The 25,520-nt window shown below is 29.4% G+C and overlaps 1 protein-coding gene across 1 annotated transcript; it reads right to left on the reverse strand.

The window, feature by feature from the left end:
- Window positions 1-411: 411 nt before the first annotated feature.
- On the reverse strand, window positions 412-16,843 carry LOC139426241 (brefeldin A-inhibited guanine nucleotide-exchange protein 3-like). The gene is made up of 4 exons (XM_071184317.1): window positions 16,649-16,843; window positions 13,849-14,136; window positions 11,722-12,260; window positions 412-10,487 (listed from the first exon to the last, which is right to left on the reverse strand). The coding sequence occupies exons 1-4, from the start codon at window positions 16,722-16,724 to the stop codon at window positions 10,257-10,259; spliced, it is 1,134 nt and encodes a 377-aa protein (XP_071040418.1). The 5' UTR covers window positions 16,725-16,843; the 3' UTR covers window positions 412-10,256.
- Between the last annotated feature and the right edge of the window lie 8,677 nt (window positions 16,844-25,520).

Raw genomic sequence — 25,520 nt, forward strand, 5'->3', positions numbered from 1 at the left:
ACAGCAACAGCTTGAGGAAACTTATTTTGATTAACTGACAAAAAAAAAAAAAAAAAAAAAAAAAAAAAAATTTTAATCAAGTTATACCTCATATAAAATTTTCTAAAGAAAATAATTTTTTTTTTGCTGAAGTACACACATTTAAAAAAAAAAAACTAAAAGTTTATAAATTACAAAGATAAAAAGTTCTTCATTCATCTCATATTTGTAACATTTATTTTGTCAACTAAAAATGTGCAATTGTTGAAAAAAAACCAAAGATTTTTATTTCTTCTGTATATATGTAATGTACTATAAAGAAATATTTGCACCTGTAAATTACATAATTTAGAAATGTATTATTCATCTTGTATTCTTAATTAAAGATTTTAACTGTACTAGTGAAACTTCATTTTTCATATCAAACAGAAGCAACATTAAAATATATATTTATTATATTTTAATACAATCATAACAAACATAATTACAAAGAATTTTGATAAAAAAATGACTAGAAATATAGGATTTCTAGGATACGCCAAGTAAGCTTAAAACATATAAACAAGAGAGTGGGGTAAAATAAAACAAGGGTAATAGAGAATATTTTTTGTTTAAAATATATTCCTATACAGATGATTCCAAACAATATTGTAGTTTGAAATCTTATTTTACAGACAGATTATTTTAACTTTTAAAGCTCTTTACTCAAAATGTAGAAAAACATAACATTCAGGTTTCCTACAAGAAAGTTAGGATAAGTTTTAAAAACTCAAACAACTTTTAATTACTCAATAATTTAATATTTAAAAACTACATAAAATTGAAAAGAGAATTTAAAATGGAAAAATTAGTTGACTAGCATGATATAGTGTTTCTTATGTTATATATTTACAATTAGCACATTTTTTATGGTTTTAGAACAACATAAAATAAATCAAGATATTTTCTAGAATAACAAAACAGTAACTCAACACAAAACACTGTATTTATTAAATTTAAAAAAATCGAAGCAAAGCAGATAATACAAAAAACATATGGCCATTTGGAAAAAAATTGAATATTTTAATAAATATTCACAAAGTAGGTTTACAAATCAAAGAATTTATAGAAAAATATCCCTGAAAATTAAGATCTTGATTCATCTGCATTGTTTAATAACAATAAAGTGACAAAAAACAAAATTTTGTTACAATTTTACAGTAGAAAAAAACAAAAATTAATCTCACTTATTTGCAAAACATAAATACTTTTCAAAAAATACAATATTAACTGAAGCATTTCAGTCAAATCCTGTGTATAAATAAAAATTACACAAAAAATAAATGCATTAATGTTTATCATCTAAAAAATGTTTTTAGCCTGAAGTCTTTCCTTTTAAAATTCATAATAAAAAAAATAAATGGATATTAAAAAAAAACATAACTTTAATAGCGTAATAAATACTAGACATTTTTACATGGATTAACTACAACTGTTTAAACTATTAATTGCATTTTCTTGAATTTAAAAGCATTTCAATTTTTCTAAAAAAATTTGGAGAAATAATTAAAAAAATTAATAAACTGTTATTCTGGAAAATTTTAGATTTAATTTAAATTACATAATTTGTTTAAAAATTCTTTAGGATGGTAGAAAAATCTATTACAAACAAATATGAATAAAATAAACTTTTATGATAACAAGATTTGAACATATTTTATTTAACAGATTTTAACATATTAAGATTGCAACATATTTTAAGCAAACAAAAACCTATAAAAATAGTAATATCTACAGACATCTTAGAGATATCGATTTCTCGTCTGATAAATAAATTAAAACTAAAATCTATAGCAGGGCGCGTAGCCAAATTATTCAACAAAAAATAAGCACCTTTTAAGCACTAAAATAATATTTTTTACAATTAAAAAATATATCATAATTAGGCAGGGTTGGAAAGTTTTTGACAATTGACGGTTTTATATGGTTTTAACCATCATGTCAAAAAAAAAAAAAAAGCTTTTGGCATTGTTTTTGACAATTGTCAAAATTTTTTAATCATGTAAATCGAATGGTGTTTTCATACGCTACGGACTGACGATGCCCCGAAATAGATTGGGGTTGAATTAATTGTGAAAACGTTGAATAGAACAATGTGAAGGGTCTTTCTGTATAATTCGTAGCGAAAATCAACAGGGTAAAGGAAACATCTCGTTTTGTAAAAGGGAAAATTAAGCACCTTTAAGGGCTTTTAAAAAACGAAAATCGAAAATAAGCACCTTTAAGCACTTTTTAAAAGCGCTACGCACCCTGTATAGTACTCGATACTCTCAGAGTTGAAGAGTAAAAAATCTAAATTGAAATTAAATATTTTAAAAACAAAAGAAATTCCTCTTAATGACCTCGGTTCACATATGTGGACATTCCCTTCTAAAAACACGCTTTAAGAAAATTTGTAGCTTTATCCTCACTGAAACACAGAACATGTAAGTTATTTGGGTAGAATTCCACACAAATAGAAGTGATTTTCGAAAAATGTAGTTAAATCCACATGCTCGAAAACGTGAGTAGTTATAAACATTATATAATTTAGTAATTCCAAAAATATATATTCTTTTTTACTAAGTACCCCTGTGATCTGTATGCACGAAGCTTTTAAATTTATACTTACTTATAATATTTAAAAATAATAAAGTCAAGAATATGCAGGTCCACGTATCTGTATCACGGTACTTACGGCGAAATTTATAACAGCATAGTAGTCAAGTGAAATCTCATATTATGAATATTTAATTTGATGTATATTTAGTAATATTTTTAAGTGTATCACGAAACTTTCTACGTTATTGACGAAACCATTTCTTCGTACATTCTCTGATCGAGCATTTTGTCAAAGCAACGAAACAACAATCGTCACTTCGAGGAACCGAATTTCGTCAAAAGTAAGGAAACATTACGTCATTCTAGTTTCGATTGTCTAGTTTTCATTTTAGTCAACAATTCATTGTTTTATATTAAGGTGCATACACACATTTAATAACTTAAACTTTTAGTGCTTTTTTCCGTTATTTTGAAATACTACCCCCCAAGACTTAAATATTTTCTAAAATTAATGTTATATTTTTTCGATAATTATTTATTTTGCATGGCTTGCATAATTAAATTAGCTTTGAAACTGATATTTAAAGCAGTATTGCATTGTACTTAAACAAAAATTCATATTTTTAATTTTTTTTTTCTGTTCAATTATTAAATCTACGCATCGTCAATTCATATAAGAGTATGCATGCTTGTTCCTAATTAAAGTGCAATTTAACATTCGAAATAATTATATTCTAACGGTCCACGTATGTGTATTTAAAATTATTTGCCCCCTAGCAGTATAATTCAATCTTATTATAACAGTCAAATAGAAGAATCGGAGCTGTAAAATATTATTTCGCCATATTCCTTTATACTTCAGTAGCGAAGAGGTTAAAGAAATATATTTCTAATTAAATAATTAATTTGTAGAGTATTTTTGCGTAATTTATTCAAAAGTCTTTCTTTACACCCCGCACTGAGAAGTACCAAAACAGTAACTAAACATTATAAATGCAAAATAAAAAATACATAAAAAATGGCGAAATTTCACTGACAAAGTGCATATGAATAGATAAACACTGAACACATATTGGATAAGCAACAAATGTAAACCAGATATTGAATTCACAACAGGACGATCCAAAAATTAAACAGCGCTGTTTGGACCCTTGTTCATTTAACACAGATGACCAAATCAAATTGTTTGTATGTGAGATCATAATGAAAGTAGTGTAGAAACAGGGTTGCCACTCAAATTTGAAAAAAAAAATTCCCCGTGCTTTCCCTGTACATATTATACATAATATATATGTATTATAACCATCGTTGAACAGCTGACCCAATTTTTAGGTTTGCGACTACTAATATTCAACTCCGTAGCCTTGTAATTTTGAACCCTATCCAGAAGACAAGGGAACTCCTGGATCAAATATTGGGTGAAATTTGCCTTCGTGAAGGACTTTTTGATGGAACTAACTCGCATTTGCGTTACATGGAGAGGAAAACCACGAGAACGTCCCACGATTAGCCTCACGGCAAAGGGGACTCTAACTCATGATCCGTCTACCATTGAGGATATTTCACGTCAGCACTGTGGTTGGTGCAAGCCGGATGCAGAATTTGTATTGACAAGCCATCGTCGGGATCGAAACCCGGTTCACCTCGTTGGAAGGCAAACGCTCTATCCCCTGAGCCATTTAGGCTCTATACACAATATATTAAGAGAAAACACAAGATCACAGTGCTCTCGTGTGAGCTACATTGGGCTAACTATACTAGTTGTAATTGGTGGGGGGAAAAGAGCAGCCGAACATACTTAAATAATGCTATAGCAAATAAAATAGTTTAGTATAGTTGAAATATCATCCTTTAAATATCCCATAGATTACGCTTTGAGTGGTCACCATTTTTTATAAGACGAAAATAGAGAAACAAAATTCCCTGGATTTTCCCAGTTTGTAGAGAAAAAAAAAAATAGAATTTTCTCTTATTTCAGGGGATTTTAAAACTTCCCGTATTTTCCAGGTTTTCCCTATTCTCCCTGTGGAGTGGCAACCCTGATAAAAATATTAGTAAAAATATTAAATTAAAAAGAAAATGCGCACCATAAAATTAAAAAGAAAAAAAATATTTTATAATGTAAAACAAACGCGATTTTGGTCGGTGTAAAATTATGGACCTATTGCAAGACAACATGCAAGGTGCAAGAAGAAGGGGGGGGGGTAAATTCATTTTAATGTTTTATTTCCAATAAGACCATGATTACTTAAAGATATGGGCTTAAGGTTTATTTCAGAAAGGTTAAGGTTTTTTTTTCCCCTCCATGAACTCTAAAAACTGAGTTTTTTTTTTTTTAAATAATAATAATACATTTAAATTTATTATGATCATGTATGCCTTTTTGTGAAATAGATATAAAGATATTTCAGCTTAAAATTAATGCAAACTATTTCTTTAGATAGCGATACTCTTTCTCACTCTTTTTTTTTTTCAGAATAAAACATTCCTACTAAGTAGTATCTAATTCTGAATTATAGGCTTATTTCACTGATTTTCGAATTTCATTGATTTATTAGTATTGCTTGTAAGCCTCCCCGCCCCTTCGAGTGGTCTAACTAATCCATGCTAGTAATAGTAAAAAAATGAAACAATAAAAGCTTAAAAACTAAAGAAGCTTAACCGACTGACAAGACGTTTATTTGTTATCCACATAAAATGATTAATTTATTTTTTGCAGACACAAAAAACAAAAAGTGCGTTTGTATTTTTTTTAAATTTATAGGCTCAATGCGTTATTGCGCATTGAAATTAAGAAAAAAAAACTAAGGGTGTGCGGAAAAGAAGAACATTTTGGAATCAACTTTGGTTAACGGAGGTATGTAGATTTAAAGAGGTTTAATTCAAAGAAAAATAATTATAATTTCTTTATTTAAAAAAAAAAGGGATTCATCTCAAGATCTGAAATAAATTTGTGACAGTTAAAGTAGACTTGCTTTACTAATAAGAAGGACCCAAGCATCTCCTGTTTTTTTTTTTTTTTTTTTTTTTTTTTTTTTTTTTTTTNAAATATATTTTTTTTTTTTAATTTTGTATAATACAAAGTAAATTTTTGTCTGTAAAACAAACTTCAAATATTCTTTTTGACACAAAGAATTTTAGAAAATAATCACAATCACTTAATTATTCTAAGTTTAAAACAAGAACCAAACAAGGCAAGAAAGGGAGAGAAAAAATTTATGTAATGCTCAAGTACCAGGTCTGGAAATTTTGCCGGGTGCAGGTACCCGGAGAACCCGGCCAGTTCCCGAATACCAGGTAAAATTTGTTTGGATTTATTAGTAGGAGAGTAATACACACATAAGTTTTCTAAAGTTTTATATACATTTTAATTCACTCTCATTCCTTGCTTCTAAATTTGTATTGAACTAATTTGGATTTCAGCATTAGATTTCTGCATTTTCAAGTCCTTCTCTTTAGTGAATATATTTCTTTGTCCCGAAGGTGTTCATTTTACCAAAAATCTTGAATTAAAACTGTGCAAAAATTGCAAAATATATTGAGCACAAAAAATTATTAGAGCTCAATTATTAAGAAACTGATAGAATATATTTCCAAAACTACATGCATTTTAAGGTTACTCTATTTCTGAATATAGTTGTGTCAAACATAAATGAGTGTTATCCGGCACAAGGTAAAAGGAATCGGGTCCAGGTACCGAGTTTATAGACTAAAAACCGGGTCAGGGTAATAACTAGGTAACGAAAATGTGGCCAGGTACGTGACAATTGCGGTACTCGATACATCTCTAATACACACTGATTCAGTTCTGCATTCTCTTAACTAGAACCAGTAATTGCAAATTTAGAAGAATTGATGACCAAACAGACAGAAAAAATGATACTAAAACAGAACTTAAGTTCACACTGTGGCAGAAACAATTCTTTCTTTCATTTAAGCATCAACTTATTTAAATCCTTTAGAATTATTTAAAAGAGTCATTTCATTTGTTTGTTATAATATTTTGGCTATTTTCGTAATAAAACATATTTATCGGGTTTTCACTAGTCGAATTTCAGATAACTCAGTATATAAGGGGGACCAAAAAGTAATGTTGTTTCGGTGCTATAAATATTCCTTAGTCTTAAAAACCAATAAATTTTTTTAATTCATTTTCAATCCGGCATTGAAAGGTTGTTGCCAACGAGGGAGAATACATTATTGATTAAAATTAAAATCGTGATAACCAATATCAAATGCACCGAAACGACATTATTTTCTGGTCTCCCTAATATTTTAGGCTTCTAGTGAGGCTTTGAGTTTCAAAAATCTACAATAATTGTATGAGAAAATAAAAGTTAGCAATTAGGTTGTATAAAACAAAAAAACATCCTTTAAATACACTACTAACGAAACATTATTCATATAAGTTGACTTTACCCTAACATATATAGAAATATATAATTTTCACTACATAATATATTTAAAATTTTAGCCAAAGTACATTTTTAATATTTAATCTACGCTTTTAAAAATAATTTTTGGTCGTATATCTTAAAAAATTTTACAGAGTATCTTTCAAATTCAAGTAGAAACAATGCTGAAGTCGAAAATTAAAATTAATACTTTATAGCAACATTAAAATATGCTAAATAGCACATTCATCTATAGTTGTATTACATAGTTTCAGATATATTTTATTTGAAAGATATGTCAGAGACACTATAATAAGCACATCAATTTTCACAATGAGTTTAAAAATGTTTCTTTGTTAGCAATACATTTGAAACTAATTTTGACACTATAAAAATATCGATTTAGAACAGGGAGTCCTAATCGTTCTTCTTTTTCTATTACATATATAAATATTATTCCACATAAAAACTAACCATGTGATGCTTTTCTTAAATTATATTATAACCTTTTTTCTTAAGAAAAGGAGAGAAATTGTTTACCTTAAAACAGTACTACCAGCAGCGATTATTTTCAAATTCAAAATTCAGTTTTATTTTTCGATCAAACTGAAGGTTGTTTTTGTAAATTTTAAGGTTTATTGTAAACTGTGTCATAATTCTATGCCCACAAAGCTTAGCCAAAAATGCTAGAAATAGAAAGCAGTTTTATAATATTGTAGTGGGGTTACTTTATTACAAATAAAATAGCTGGGTATCCCAAAAAATAACTGAACTTTTGTTTTTCTGAAATAATAAAAAAAAATCTCAAATAAAGGTAAGAGATACCCGAGTAAAACATCTTGATGGTCCCATCAAAAAATTTTGATGATTTATGTTGTTTTCAGTGCAATTCATGATGGCCTAACATCATTTGATGGTCACCATCATTTAGCAATTTCCATTACGCGTTCATGGTTTTTGACATGCCAACAAATTTTCAATCATTCCATGATGGAAAATGCTACTTTAATACTATGATGGTTAACCATCAAGATAATCTTGATTCTCATAGACGAACAATCCATGATGGTTCCAACTATACATTTCCATGATGGTTAAATGCGAACTCTTGTTGGCTCTCAGGAATATACAAATTTTTTTTTTATTTTGGACCATCATAAATCAGTCCGAATTCCTACATTGGGATGATGGTTGTTGATGATCGTTCTAACATATGATTTCTAAGATACTATGATGGAAATTTGCGATGGTCTATAATGGTATAATACATTTCTATGATGGTTTAATGATAATTCTTGTTGGTTCAGTAGGAATATACAATCAAAATTTTTTTTCTTTTTTTAATGTTGGCCGATCATAAATTAGTCCGAATTCCTACACTGGGGTTATGGTGGTTCATGATCGTTCCAACATTTGATTTTTAAGAAACTATGATGAAAATTTCTGATGGTTGTTCAACATGAACAAATCATCAAAACAAGTTCTTATGTTGGTAAGCTATGTTGGTCCATCAAAGGAAAACCATCAAAAATTTTGACCTGGGTAAAAATGCAGTATTTTCAGAATTCTGAAAACTTAATGAAAACAAGTCATAAAATCAGTTGCAATGTTCACCAACTGAAAAAAAAATTACAAAAGAATGTGTTCAGAATACTCATAATTTACAACCACGAAGCGGTATATTCAGGGGTAAAAAATAACAGACTCAGTTAACCTTATGCAAATATTTTGTTGAAATAGAAAATACTATTTTATAATTATTCATGCCAGCAACATCCTCAGTTAATAAATTCTAAACTAATTTTGAAATTTGATGGGATAAAAATTAGCTTCCTATGCAGAATTTAGCAAACCGTGCATTTCTATCGCTATTTTTCATTTAAAAAAAATTTCAAATTATATGGTCATTTTTGGGACATTCAGAGATCTAAAAGATATGTTCTAAATAAAATAACATTTTTTCAGAAAATAAGAATCCATATTAATATCACAGAATGGTTGAAGAAAATGACAAATATAATTTGCAAACATAACTTTTCAGTTTTCCATATGATATGCGCTATAAAGTTGAGCATGAACACCTTTAAACCCTAAAGAAATTAGTAAAAAGTAGCAAATTACTTATCACTTAATTTTAAAAACGCTATTGCTGCCAAGTAAAATATTATGATATACCGACTAAAGGTAATTTTACTTGCTCTATTTGGAGCTGAATACAGTTGTAAGAATAATTCAAATACATGTAAAGAATAGCAAATTTTTTTTTTACTTGTATAGAACTCCCCTTGTATACAAACAAACAAAAACATTACTTCTATTTAGAAATTGTTTTTCCTCTGCCTAGCAAGCAAAAAGAAACACAATTTTTTTTAAAAATATACATTTGAATTGGTCTAAGGTATTTTTTTAAACTGCAAGGATAATTTAATGAGACGGATATTTAATTAGCAAACTGCATAGCTGCCAACATGGATAGGAAAAAAAATCCAATAGACTTCATGAAATACAAATTTCACAATAATTGTCGCAAAATATACTAAATATTTTATATAGAGAGAATTTTAGGGATTTTTAAAATCATCAACTGCAATATTTTCCAGCTATGATTTCACATTAAATGAACTTGAAATGTTATGCATTATGCTTATTCATAATTTTGAATAGTAATAGGCATTTAATTCATCAAACATAGATGAGGCTTGCTTTATTACATATTAGTGACACTTATTTAAATATTCAAGCAAACAATAATCTGCTCAAAAATTTTATTTCAATAGAGATTTTTTTGGGAAACTTACTCAATTTTAGGGAATTTTCTAAAATGTACAAAAACCCGGAGAATTATTATTGAAACAGTAGACCAGGAAAAACTGGCAAAATCCAGTGTATAATCCAGTCGAGTTGGCAGCTATGAAATTGCTATTGTATTGCATTCATGTATGTATGATATAAAGAAAGAGAAACTAAGAGAAGCAAATTAGATCTGAATGATCTAAGTATGGATATAGTTAACTATATTTACTACAGATATAGGTCTATCAGACTCAAGCCATTTTGAAACATGAAAATTTTCTCATTGCAGAGTTATAAGAATATTTTTGTTTTTTTTATATTTCTAAAAGAAAGCATTTTATTCAGCTCGACAAAATAATTTTTGAATTAAAATTAACTTAAACATGGATGCGTAGAAGGTTTAAAGAGATGTATAGAGTTGACTTGTTAGACCAGAAAAAATATTATTTCCTTTTTACTTTGAATTAAACTTGCAGCATGACATAAAAGTCTGACATAACTGATACAGATTTATTTCCTAGAATAAGAATCAACAAAGAAATTACAACAAACTGCCATCTGCTGCAGCCATTCAGATAGGGATAATCTCAGTTCTCCGTCAGTAGCATATGCAACCAAAAATTGCACTCCGGGAAAGAATACTGGTAGAAAAGCTTTAAAGTGTTCTTCAGAAAGAGATCGATGTAGGTCTAAAAATGATTGGATCAACTGTTTGAAAACTTGAAGTTGTGCCTCTCCATCCTAGAAAAAGCAAAAGAACCATAACAATTACAGAAACCTTAGAAATTGTGTAATGTAATAAAATTAAAATATAGTAAAATTTAACAGGTGTTAAAAAAACATAAATGCTTGTTAAATTTTAATAAAAACTTTATATAATAGAATTTAACACATATTCTGAACAATATAAACGTGATTACAAACATAAATTGATATCTATGGTCCGACTCTTCTTCCCTTGTCAATATCAAATCATACTTCTCCTTTCAGAAGTAATACAATATATCAATGGTTCTTTTTATTGGAACAATTAAGTAATTGTTTTTTTCTTAATTTAATTTTTTTCTTAATTTGATAGATTTTGAATTCAAATTTTAAATTTTTCTCTCTCTTTTATGTATCGTAATGTATTAATAAGCTTGTGTTACTTAACTTGTTTTCATATTCAATGATTTCAAAATACCAAATAAACAATATCCAATACCTATTTTAATTCAAATTAGAAAATAAATGTCTCTTACAAATTTAATTTTCCTTAAAAAAATATATATAAACTAAGAATTATATGACACTAAAAGAATCTGTGAGAAAAAATTTTAACTACACTTTAATTAATTCATATTTGTATCTGAGATAATGAATTCCATCATCAAAGTTTTAAACCACTTTCCAAGTAGCTAGAGTGCCCAAAACTCTACTGTAGCTAGTGCCTTAATGTTAATCAAAATTTTAACCACTTGCTAACTAGCTAGAGAGCTAATTTCACACTTTAATCTCTGTGACTGATGACAATGCGAACTTCAGTCATTTCCAAACTACTGCATACAGAGTTTATAGCCATTTTATAATTAAGTTGATTTTAACATCAAAAGTAGTATTAATATAGTTGCACTACATGTTGAGTGAACACACATATACATCCGCCATTACTTTTATATAAACAACAAAACATATGAACACTGAAATGAAGAAAAGAATAAAATAGGAGCTTTAAACGCTATGCTTTTTTAGTAAAAGAAAAGGAAAAAAGAATTCTATTTATGTACTTAAAATGAAAATTGCAAAGTGCATCTCTTTAGAAAGACAGGGTGATGTTTTAGTGGTGATAAAAGCTTTTTCTTAAGTGATATGCATCACGTTTTTGTTTTAAATCTGACAAAAGTAAAATTATTTCCTTTCCACCTCCACTTAAAAAAGGTAGCCTTTAAAAATTTTATTATTATTATCATTATCATCTCAAACTACTTGTTCTAACCTTAATAATGGAATTTCGCCTTTGATTCAGAATTTCCTCTGGCACTGAATCAGAAGACGAAGTTCGCTGCTTATTACTTGAACTTGACTTCCTGGACAACTTTTCTTTGACTTTAGAAGGCATGGAATGTTGGTTTTTACGTTTCTTGTACTCGCTCACTAAAGAGTTTATGGTGCTTTCAGTCGCTAGGGTATAGATTTTATCTTTCATCCCTTCTTTGGAAGTTGCTACTTCCTCTTCGTCTGAACTGTCACAGTACTGAATTGGGGGCAATTCACTGCTGCTGTCAGTCAATGACGTTTGAAGGTCATTTTGCTTCGAAGGAAACAAAATATCACTATCGTCAGTTGGGGCAGCTAGGAGGAAGAATATGTGCTGATCACTAAGACGATCTACTATGTTTGGCAAACCTTCCTTGTCGATGGTCAATTCAGTGTAGGTTTCACATATTTCTTTAAACTTGACTTTTAGCAGTACAAATTCTAATATGCTAGGATCTGTTGGGAATGAGTCTTTCAATTCTCCATCTGTGGTATTTTCTGAAAATGATAACAACAATTTTTATGTTTGTTGAAAAATAACAGATTTATTATGAAAGAATATAACCTATATATCACAGAATCTCTTTTTCATAAAATAGAATTATAAGACAAAGAATGGCTCTTAATTCTTCAATAAATGTGAGAGATGAAATAGAAAAAAAAACCAAGGCAACTATACATGACATGAATAATTACACCGAAACACTATATTTTAATTAAAGCTAAAACTTCCAGTATAATGCAGTATTCCTGCACTTTTGGGTGTATTACATTAAATGCAGATGTTAATGGCACAACAGTCAAGATTGGCTATTCTGTACAAAGCAACAATGCACTTTAAGTGAATCAAACTGTACTGTGAACTACGTCTAATGCAAAAAAAAAATGGTGACATGTTAAGCAGGGACTGTGGAACGATGACAGAGTCGGAATGATGACTTTTTAATAAAAGAAGGTGACACAGCCCCTTCTAAAATGACACCTTTTCACTCACTATTCGTGTCATTTAATTTATAATTTAAAAAAAAAAAAACAGATATTTCTTTTGTGACTGAATCAAAAAAAAAATGTCTCTAATTGAAGTGAGCTTTAACATTTCCTTTGTGAAAACTGCTACCAAATAATCCCTTTACTCCAGCAAAGGAAATCCCAATTTTTGCCCCATTTAGGAAAATTCTTGATTTCATGTCACATAGGGCAGAATGAGATAGATTTTTAAAAAAAAGTGAAACAAAAGTGAATAAAACTAAATATTGTAAAATGAGATACATATATATTTAATATATGTATATTTAATATATAAGTACACACACATATACAGGGAGGGGCGAGAGCCGCCGTCCCCAAAATTATAGAGATACCTCCGTAGTCACTGATCTAAGGGTCATGTGACTTATGCTTACCTAAAGAATTCAAATTCCCTAAAGAATTGTCTTAAAAACTTAATACAGTTTAATTTTGATCCATCATTCCCGCATTTTTGGTTTAACTATATGCATAGTCTTTCCTTTAACGGTCCCATCACAAATGCTATTCTTGTAGCGGTTATAATGCTCTTTTTGACCATTTTTGAAACTAGAAGACTCCCGTGTCTAATGCTCAAAAATTTTAAAAAAAAATTTATTTTGTTTTGAGGGAAAAAAATTCCTGATGCTAACAAACAATAATAATATAGTTTGCTATGCAAACAATATTACTATGAGCCAAACAAACTAAAATAAAATTAAAAGTTTTAAATACAATATTAAACTATTTCATTTTTACTATTTTATTTATTTGCCTATCTACTACTTCTAACAAAAGGAAGAAAATAGAAATAGCATTCCTTAAAATGAATGAGTGGCATTTTGTTCACATGCTTATTATCTGTGCTGTATCCGGTTTCCTTTCATGTTAAGGAATAACCGGTTTGAAAATTTAACGCTAAACATGTAAAAAGTCATACTTTATTGCTGCCTTTTGGGACCATGTGTTTCATCTAAAGTTACATTTCACGTTAATCGATTTCGTGCTAATGAGGTACGACTGTAATTAGTTTCAATGACATATTTATTAAACTTTGTCATTTAAAAAAAATTGTACTTGCCTTTCTCAGAGATGATTTCTTCACGAGATTCGGAAATGAGCTTTCCCTTGACAAACTCCAAGTTTAAATTAGACACGGACATACACATTTCAAAAAGGACGACCATTTGAATGGTCCAACTAATTCCAGCTTGTTTATATAAGTTCGTAGCTACATTTGTCTGGGCCACTTTCTGTACTAAAAATTTCAAACCAGGTCTCCTATCAAAATTGAAAGCTGTTTCGTAGGCATCTTCGAGTGAACTAAATAAAATTTTCAATTGCTTGTTGGTCAACCTTGATAAGAAACCTAGAAATAAAAAGTGGCTTCATTATTTGCTGTACACAGGGGTGCATTATGAATACATTTAGGATACAATATGCTGCAGATGAATATATTTAAGATATATTATAGTATAAGAATGTAAAATTTAAACTACAGGTATAGTATATAAAAATTAAATATTTAAAGCTTAGGTATAATATAAAAATGGAACATTTAAGACTTACATACAATATAAAAATGGAATATTTAATGCTTAGATACAAAAAAAAAAGAATGCAACATTTAAAGCACAAAAAGTAACATAAAATGAGAATTTAGGGAATAGGTATAATATAAGAATAAAATATTTAAGATATAAATACAAGAATGCAATACTTAAAGTATAGATATAATATAAAACCAAACATTTAGGGCATATTCCTGCTCTAAATATTCCATTGTTATATTATATATTTATACTTTAAGTATTGCAACTTTATATCATAATGGAAGACATAGGTTTAGTATAAGAAAATAATATTTAAGGCATAGATAACATGTAAGAATCCAAAGCATAGGAGTGAGGTCACACTTGCAAGGAATGGAGAAAAAAGAACTGAAAAAAAAAACTTTTATATTTCATCAACACAGCCGACCGGACTGTGTAGGGGTCAGGAAACTGGCCTTGTATCAGAAAGGTTCTAGGTTGTTGTTGTGGTTAATTTACGTCGCACTAGAGCTGCACAATGGGCTATTGGCGACGGTCTGGGAAACATCCCGGAGGATGATCCGAAGACATGCCATCACAATTTTGATCCTCTGCGGAGGGGATGGCACCCCTGCTTCGGTAGCCCGACGACCTGCACGCCGAAGTCGAGCACTTTACGGTAGCACAGTTTAACGAGGACCAATACCGCACACCCTCGGTCCCTACGCAGACTGATCCAAGTGGTCACCCACCCGCACACTGACCGTAGCCAGTGATGCTTGACTTCGGTGATCTGCTGAGAACCGTGTCTTAACGATCAGTCCACTGCGGGACGAAAGGTTCTAGGTTCAAATCCCGGGCAAGGCATGGATGTTCTGTCATTCTCTCTGTGCTATCCATCCGTACTGTGGGAGCAACGTTGGCTAACCTAACAGGGTGCCCCTGAAAGAGTGGCCAACAAATCTGCCCTGCAAATGCCTGAATTGACGAAATGTTAACACAGGTGGGCATTGGAAATAAGAAATATCATTTTACCAACAAATTATGATATATTACTTAATACAATAAAAATTACAATATTTTAGTTTATCTATTAAGTATAAGGCTATTTATGAAGCAATAAAGTGGGCTATTAACTTAAATCAAATTTTAGGGTCAAGAGCATATAAAAACCCAAAAAGTGAAAGCTCAATAATAAAGTCGATTAAGAAAGTGAAATCTGATGAGTCAACAGAATTTATAAAACCGGAAACTATTTTGTAAAAATGTCATGAACGCACAGATTGTGTTCCCCTGGATGTATTTTAAAAACCTTTCTTGGAGAATGCGTAGAATATCTTGTTGATATATAATCATTTTATGCTCTAAAAAAGGTTTAAAACTATTAATATATTTCTCAAGATGATATTTTCATTGGATACCATTTTGTTCCGACCAAAGGTACGTACTAGAACACAGCTGAAGCAATCTTGACCAATCTCAGTAAAAAATTCTCATATCAAACACCAATGTTTACAAACAATGAACATGACCAAGAATGCCTTTAAGAGGACACCATACAGTGGAGGAAAATTTTTCTCTCCAATTGTCTTTCTACTTTGCTACTAATTTAAAATTTAAAGTGTTAGAAAAAGTGAGTTCAGACAAATCTAGAGAAAGCAATGAAGTTTCAAATTCTGAAAAGAAAATTTTAAAATGTACAAATGAAAATAAATTATGAGATCATAACTTTGGATTACGCAACGGAGAAGTTCTCTTCTAATAATTTGTTTGCATTTTAATATTTTGAAGTATTTTTTTCAGCAATCGAAACTTTATGACTTACTCCAATTTTGCCTGAAGTTACTTTTTCTTTTCTTTTTTTAAATCTGAAATTAGTAATGAAGGAGAAAGAGAATTTGAGACGAAAATTTTCTTCCACGATATGGCGTCCTCCAAGAGCTCTTTCCAGGGATGAGAGTAGTCAGAAAGTAAAAAAGAGGAAATCCAAAAAACAAAGAAAGAAAGAAAAAAAGTCANACTTACTCCAATTTTGCCTGAAGTTACTTTTTCTTTTCTTTTTTTAAATCTGAAATTAGTAATGAAGGAGAAAGAGAATTTGAGACCAAAATTTTCTTCCACGATATGGCGTCCTCCAAGAGCTCTTTCGGAGTGAATTCATCGAATTTTAAGTAATTAGATTTACCCTTTCTGAACATGGTATTTAAACGATTAACAGGTTGATATTGTTTATAGCAGCAGCAATCTTCAAACAAAATATTATTCTTCAATTAATAAATAACAGAAAAATTTACTATCTTCTTTATTTTCAAAATTAGCAGAGGAATATTAATTCATAAAAATTTGTACCTGGTTTCTTTTTTCCATTTGCGGGTGAAAGTATGCAACTTTCAGAAGGAAGCAAAGACAATAATGTGGGCAGCATATATTTTGTACCTTGTAAAAGAATGGAACCCAACGTTTGAAGTAAAATCTGATGAGAGAGCAAACCCACAACTAAACTACAGAATGGAACTCTGAAATAAAAACAGAAATAAGTTTGAGAAACATTTCTGAACAAAATCTAAAAAACCTACTTTAGTAAATAGTTTAAATCATAACAAAAATATATTAAAATGTATAAAAAAAATAATAATAAATGAAAAGGCAGCTGTTTAAACTTAGATTTTTTATTTTTAAAATAATTTCACAAAATCAAAATGTTTTTAACAGAAATAAATATACTATCTACATCTTATTACCTATCTATATAATATCCTTAAAGATGTTATTACCATATAACATCTAATACTAATTCTATAAAATTATATATATATATATATGCACACACACAATACAGTATCAAAGCAAGAAAACTTTAAATCATGACTTTTCTTAATCAAGCAAATCAACCTTAAATAGTCAAATATTTCATTTTTACAAAAAGATAAGAAATTTTAAAAATGCAATAATTTGAAATCACAATATAATTAACTAAGTAGCTGCAATTAAAATGAGAATACAGTTTCAGCCAATTCAACAATAGATAGAATAGACTATTGTGGGTTTTGAGGTTTTATGTCCTTTTTATACCAAACATAGCTCTAATTAACATTATGAGAAAATAAAAATAAAATGTAGTAGGAGGGATAAAAAATTTTTAAAAAAATTTTTTCAACATTTAACATTTTAAACATTTTACCCAAAACTTCCTGCCGTAAATTTGCTTTTAATAATATGTTATGCTATATTATGTAGTTATGTTATTCAGCAGGAAAGTTGTGCATTGAGGGAAAAATTTCATACAAACTTAACCAGAAATTTAATACTTGAAAAGTTAAGATTGTTGGCTCACAAGGTTAAATTCCACATACATTAATAACTATGGTAAAATAAAACTTCTAAAATTTTCACAAATTACAAACTATTGCCGTAGTTCAATTTATTATAAAAAAGCCAGTTTAAAATTTCCTTAAAATTAATAATTTAAAGAGAATAAATTCTCATGTTTTCACAAGTGGTAAATTTTAAGTGTCATTTTCAAACTTTCCATTTTAAACATTTGACAATCATAATAGAAATGAGATAAGCTACAAGCAAATTTCACATGTCCCAAGCAGTAATAGAAAAGAAGAAAATTGCATTATATAATGACAGCAATGGACTAAAAGTTTGAAAGCAGTTGTGACTAACCACAAGAGGGTTAAGTAAACATATCAATTTAGTTATGCAGTGGATATTCTAAGTGAAACTACTTCCATAGCATCCTCACATTCTTACTTGTACTTGTTATTTTATGATTACATTTTTAAATGCCCTTGAATTTGTATCCTATCAATTTAATGTTAAAAAAGTCTTCTAGAAGAGAACAGGCAACCCTCAATAAACTCTTGTCCAAGAATTTTCGTTCTTTTTTCTGGAATTAAAGTAAATGAAAAAACAAAGCTTGATCCACAACAATTTAAACAAAAAGTTAGAAACCAAAAAAAGCACTTCATCAGGGGACACAATACAGAAAGGCTGACTAGCAGGTATGTTAGCAGACAGTGTGTCCTCTGATGAAGTGCTGTTTTTGCTAACATACATATCTTCAGAATTTCGTTTTTGCTTTCTAACTCTTTATTTAAATTGCTTACATAAGACAAATTTGGTTTTAGCTGCTTTTTGCACTTTTCCATTTTGACTTATTAGTTTAAAGTTTTTTCTTAAAGTTTGCTTAAATCAATTTTTACTTTGATTGAACTTAAATTCCAGAAAGTAAATTGAAAGACAAGAGAAGAGATTGGAAATAAAAAAATCACATTACTTAGAATTTCTAATTGTCATGTATATTTCATAGAAGGTGAGTCTATACCAAACCACGATTATGGTAAAGCCAAGATTATGGTAAAATTCTAGTAGCTTTAAAGATGTATAAGAAATAAGCGATATTTTTTATGTTAGAGCAGCCATTGGTGAGATCCAATCACATAATAAAAGAAATATAGAGAAAAACTTTTTTGATTCAAGGAAAACTTAAATCAGTATAATTTTGTTACATAAGGTCAACTACTACCATGCAATATTCAATACTTAACAAAATGCTTTTAATGTTATTTCATTAATACAACACATTGTTGCTGTTGTCGTAGGTCATTAAGGCAGTGGGAGTGCGATTGTTTTCGTTTTCCAGTGGCGCCATCTATGGATAAGAATTCAACTTCTGTCCCACCTATTTATAGGGTGGACCCATTCATACATCCACAGATCATAATTTTGATCCGAACTAGAGAATGATCAATCTCCAATTCCTACCCAAAGAGGTATTAAGTTATGGGAACATGGAGGACTTTGTGACCAGACAGATTTAACGTGCATCAGTCACCATTTACTACACGGAGAGTCTTCAGTCGACGAGGATCGAAACCACGACATGGGCTCATTGCCCTACCAACCAGGCTATTCCGGCTTTTTGTATTTATCATAACAAAAAGTTCCTCTTTATTCAGTATGATTACACTAGAATGTATGAAATACTTATTTATTTCTTGGTTAATAAATTGTCTATATTGCATAAAATAATGAAAAATAATTCAACCGATAAACGATACCCATAACATTTCTTTTCTATTGCAGATTTAACATGAGGATGCTTCTTACGGATATTGAAATTGGGATTCTCTACCATGATAGAAAAAATAATGTGAAAAGAACAGGCGTCGCCAAAAGAACAGGCTGTTTAAACATCACATGAGGCATTACTCCTGAAATGTAAGTAGGAAACATACAGTGAGGGGAAAAAAACTTTAATTATGTAATGATCGGATTTTTACATTCTAGGATTCAATCTTAATGGTTAGTTCGATGGGGAGACATAAAATGTGATAATTGGTTAGTGCAAGTCGTGGTGGCTCAGGGGATAGAGCGTTCACTTCCAATGAGGTGAACCGGGCTCGAATCCCAGAAATGGCTGGTCGATTCAAAGCCCGATATCAAATTGCACCGACCATAGTACTGGCGTAAAAATATACTTAATGGTAGACGGATCATGGGTTAGAACCCACTTGCCGTCAGGCTAGCCGTGNTTTTGAGTGTAACCAGGAGGAAAAAGTAAAAAGGTATAAGACCGATCATCATCTGCAGCACAGTGGGGTTTCACAATTACACTACTCTGTTGACACTCAAGAAGAAACACCTGAAAAAAGCAGGAAATACCTCAGATTCTTCTCAATTTATCTATAATAAATATAGATGAAAATAAGATAGCAAATATATAAGATATTAGATAGTAAACAAGTAAGCAAATAATAAAAATTTAAAATATATTTTATTCTTATCATCTACTTTGCACTACAGCCCACAACAACCTAGAGAAACCCCAATGAATTTCTTCCAACCGTTTATGTTGGATGCTTGTTTTTTCCCCCACTTAAAATCACTTTTCAATGTAATTAAACCATCTGAGTGGAGGTCTTTCCAGGTTTTAATGCCATCTGGCGTACTGAGGGTTAATATATCTTAGTGGGACACAAATTAGTGCCCAGGATATCGTATTCAGTTTAATTTGATAACTCTAATTCTGTCTGGTAGCATCTATTGATTATAAATTAAATTTTATTTCACGGAAAAAAATAAAACAATTTTTCAACACAACTTTACAAGATACGTTTGAATTTTATATTCATTGCAAGAACAAACCTCATAGTTGGCCAAAAAAAAAAAATCAAGACATTTTTTGAAACTGTATACATATAACAAACTATTTTTAAAAAGTACAAATGTTAAATTTAAAAAAATATAATATAATTTGAACTACTTAAGTATAATAAAGTCAAATTTTGTTGCAAAAATTTTCATACATTTCCAGCTATTTTGTTTTAAATGCAAACTTTTTATTAAATTTCTGGGGAATGCATGACGACGATTTTTCATCTTTTTAGTTTCAGTCATCGAAAAAACAATACTAAACTGATTTTAAAAAAAATTCTTTTGCAAATATTCAGAAAAAATTTTATTTAATCTAACACAAATTTTTAATAAACTTTAATTTCAAAGGATTCCACTTAAGCAGAAGGCCATTTGGGCCACTCTGGGATTTTGTTTACATTTACAAAAATTTATTTGGATTATGTTTTTTTTTTTTCAAAATATTTTGTTGGGATTTTTTAGACAGATGGCAGCACTTGGATTCTATTGCTCTTTAATTTGTTTATTTTTATCTAGGTGTCACCACACTATTTTTGAGCTGATTTGGAATATATAAGGAATTTCTTTTTCACTTTTACTAACTGTAACTGTTTTGAATATTTATATGTGCTTTGGGGGCAGGTTTTTTTTTTTTTTCTTTTTTTGATGTCTTCTAAGTGTTTTGTATATTTGTTTCAGTAAAGGTGATTATATTTCAAATTAATATGAATGTTATAATGGTAAATATTTATTTAATGTGGTAATTATTATTAGTATTATTCTTCACTAGGAGGCTTCGCCCCCTGCTCGCTGGCGCTCACCAACCCCCGGAACTGCTTTCGCAGTTCATTTCGGATTGCTTCGCAATCCAATGCTCGCTTTGCTCGCTCATTGGATACGTTCTTAACGTCTAGTTTTTGTATACTTTTCTGAATACTGAAGTTCCGAAAACAAAGTCTTTCCCACCAGAGGGCTAAAGCCATGTGTTGTAAAACAATATGAAATAGTAGTCTGCCACCGAAAGCCGGGTGTAAAGCATCGGCTTTGAAAAAGGTAATTTTGTATTTTTAATTCTCTGAAGGGTGCTACCTTAATAATATGGAATTTGTAAAATAAATGTATATATTTTTGATTGTTGATGAAGCCCATCATTTTGTGTTTTCATCAGTGTTCAGAAGCAGAACAACTATAAGTTTTTTATTTTATCACAAAAATATAAAATGTATAAAAAACAAAGAAAAGAGTAAGAAAATGAGTATAGTCATAGAAAAAGTTAAAATTATAATATAGTATTTGTCAGTTAAAATAAAACTTTTTGTTTAAGTCATTGCTAACAATTCAAATTTCTCCGAGGCAATTCTAAAGTATAAATTAAGGTAGTATTGTTAAGTTGAAACACAATATTTTTAGTTTTGATGTCAACAATACAATTCAATTTTTCACAAAAACGATTGTTTCCATTGTTAAGTTCAATGTCAACAATTCAAATTTTTCTGAGGCAACTCTTAACCTCTAAATATTATTTTTTTTATGTACACATTTCTAAATGTCAGTATTCAACCACAAAACAACTTAAAGTCCTCAAATTTAGCATGAAGTTGTAAAATGTAATGAAAGAGGGTCATAGCAATAATGAAAGTAGAAGTAAAGTTAGTACTGTAAAATTAAAACAATATTTTTAATCAATGAGCCAAGTTCTTCAAGAAGCAGTTGTAGAAGTAGGTTGTTTATTTAAAACTTTTTATAGAATTTCTTTAAGAACACAATTGTTAATTTGGGCATTTGGCGATACAACACTTTTAGAATTGAAGGATTTGTTACGTCAAGCGCTCAGGTATCATAATTTTGATCTAGTTGCGCTTCTATGTCATTTTGATTTATGTTGCTAAGTTAACTTTCAAAAAATTCTATGGCTGGCAACAGCATTTTTATTTTTTAAGTTGTTTATTTTTATTTCTTTTAGAATTCGTTATTTTTTTAGCGAAATGTTTTTTAACCTAACAGAATTCTTTGCCGACTGTTTTCTCTATGAATGAAGAAAATAAAGTAAATATTTAACTGTTGTGAAAAGAATCTTATTTAGTTGTACAAAGTACTTCAGCCAAAATTTGGGAGCCACGTAAGAGAATTATATATATTAGATCAGAAACACATCATTAAAAGGCAGAATGCTTTGGTGTTTTCAAAACAAAGCAAACGTTGCCATCGGCGGAAAAGAAATACAGCCAAAATTTGGGAGCCACGTAAGAGAATTATATATAATAGATGCTTGTATTTTCATTAGGGGCCTCGGGGCACTGTTAGTTTTGGCTTTGCCACTAAGAACAGAAAGGCTCCTGTCTGTTTACAGACAGTGTGTCCCCTGGTGAATTGCTGCTCTGTAAACACACAACTTTATTTAAATTTTATTTAAATTATATTTAAATTATTTTTGAGTAAATTTATATTATTACTAGCTTAAACTCTGCTGATGTCATATTAAAATTAATGATTGAAACATAGAGATTAAAGAGATTTCTAAACACAAAGAAATAAATTTTTTTTAAGCATTCAAAATTTGAATAAATGAGATACAAATAAAACATAAACAACATGATTGCACACTCCTTTGCATCTTAAAACAAACTTAAACAGAAATCAGATTTATTAATTTTGATGAATAAATTATTAAGATAACTGATAAGAATTACGAATATTATTATATAAAAATTAGTATGTGAACTACTTAAATTAATAAAATTATTTAGTTATTTTAAAATATACTAAAAAAGCTGTTTATTAATTTACTGATTTAAAAAAAAGGAAATAGATTTAAATATAATTTTATCTTCAAAATGCATTTTTAAAATTTTTGATAATTTTTGGCATCACCAAGAAGAATAGTGACAAAACTAAAAGCCATTAAGTTCAAATTTAGGCATCTCCCACACAGAGAGTGAATATGAGTAGGTAAGCTCCTTAAAAAAACAAATACAGTAGAACCTCGATTAACCGAGCTTCGATTAACCGAGGTTTCTGTTAACCGAGGCAATAACGAAGTCCAAATTTTTTTTCTCCTCTCCAAAATGAGCTTGTAAGAAATTATACACATATTAGTTCGTTGTCCGTGTTACAGGCACTTATTCCCCACAAAAGCACTCAACTTCCATGAAATATTACACCCTGAGAAGAAAACATCCATGAATGCTTTGTTAACAGTGGTCATGTGACTTGTAAGTTTAATCATGTAAATTTTAAAAATACAATATTTTCTTGAGATTTGTGTTATTTTTGAAAATGCGTCTTTCGATATTTAACTAAGTATAGTTAAAAAAAATAATCCATTTTACTTTTCAAAATTTACTACTAGAGCTGATTACCTTTTTAAGTCCTTTTAACTGTGAAACATAAGTTCATATATGTTTATTTTTATCATTTAAAAAACGTTCTATTGTTTTTTACTTTAAAAGTAGTTAAATTCGCTAGCACGGAAGGTTTTTATATATGGTTCCTATTAACCGAGATTTCCGATATCCGAGGTACTAGCGGTCCCAATTAGCTCGGATAATCGAGGTCTTACTGTAATATAATACATTACAAACACTAGGACTGGTAGATGTTAAGATTTTGACACAGCGATGTATCGTCACACTAACATTGCGATATTTTGATGCATCGCGATGTTTCTGTACAGAATGTTTTACATTCAGTACTGTGTAAATTCGCAGATAGTAAGTTGCATTTATTTTTAAATCAACGTTGCATTTTTTATAACTGTTTCTCAATATTTAAAGACGTGGTTATCCACAAAATAGCAGTTAAAAATCATTAAACGGCTGGAGTGATTGTAAAAAAAAAAAAACAATAGGATTTGCATACACATAATTAAAAGAAAACCCTTCCATAATTAAGAGATTCAAAAACACTTCGATTCTCAATCATATTCGGATTCATCATGTCAGCAAAATGATGAGTCACGATGTAAAAAAGATCGGGAAAGATGAGGAATATCGCCACAGCTTTCACTGCACACTTACGGAGGAAAATGCTTTACGTGGGAGCTAGAAGACATTGATATACTATCGCTAACACTTCTCAAGATCACGGGCGTAGATATCGATGTCAACGATACATCAGGAAATATCGTACGCATCTCAGTCAATCACAATTTCTGATGCTTCGAAAAATTGACAATCCAAACATCGGATCGGCGGTGATTGCATAGAATCAATATTTTCCGATACATATCTTCCAGTCCTAGTTGCGACGGCGAATCATTCAATTTCTTGGACAAATTTTAAAAATCATTGGAAAAGTCTTCGGATTTAAGTACTTGGACTTGGCTTTCAAGTGCGGACTTCTGCATCCAATGTAAACAAACAATCGATATTGTCTAGCTCGACGATTTCTGTTTTATGTTTGTTTGTTTTTGTTTTGACTACGTAATCTTAAATGATGGAGCATATTTTGGCAGAACCCCGGCATTATAAAAAAAAAAAGATCATTAGCAGCTGTAAATATACTAATGAAAAAAGAAAGAGTGAAAGAAATCTTGGTGTATCCGTTAGTTGAAAATAAATTTCAAAAAGAGAAACTTTGAGAATCAGAGAAACATAATTCTTTGTTTTTGATATTAGTTGTTTTATTTGAATTGAAAAGCTCGATGAGAAATAAATATTTACTTCTTAAAAATGCACATTCCTTTCATAATTTATTCACTATAAAAAAATATTTTTTAAAAATGTTGCTACTTTTTTCATTTGCATGTAATGAATTTTATATATTAACTATATGCCAATGAAATATTTTTATAATTTTAATAAGATTTTAAATTCTATTATATTTATCGTAATTCTATTATATTTATTATAATAGAATTAAGTAAATAATTTTATAAAAATAACCGGAATTAAATAAATTAGGGATTATTGATTGAATATAGATATAATCATTACCGGTCCGGAAAAAATAAAATTAACTCTCGGAGCTCCTGTAGAAATATACTGGAAAGTTTTCCATATAGCCAAAAAAAAAAAAAAAAAAAAAAAAAAAAAAAAAAAAAAAAAAAAAAAAAAAAAAAAAAAAAAAAAAAAAAAAT

Source organism: Parasteatoda tepidariorum, chromosome 1 (assembly GCF_043381705.1).
Source record: "Parasteatoda tepidariorum isolate YZ-2023 chromosome 1, CAS_Ptep_4.0, whole genome shotgun sequence".
In the NCBI taxonomy this organism is placed as follows: Eukaryota; Metazoa; Arthropoda; class Arachnida; order Araneae; family Theridiidae; genus Parasteatoda; species Parasteatoda tepidariorum.

What these genes read in the sequence shown, in the direction of transcription:
- LOC139426241 (XM_071184317.1), bottom strand. Translation starts at nt 16,724, where the DNA reads ATGCTGCCCACATTATTGTCTTTGCTTCCTTCTGAAAGTTGCATACTT. An exon ending in AGAAATCATCTCTGAGAAAG is followed by an intron (nt 12,261 to 13,848) that starts GCAAGTACAATT and finishes TATCATTTTCAG; the next exon opens with AAAATACCACAGATGGAGAA. An exon ending in GGCGAAATTCCATTATTAAG is followed by an intron (nt 10,488 to 11,721) that starts GTTAGAACAAGT and finishes TGCTTTTTCTAG; the next exon opens with GATGGAGAGGCACAACTTCA.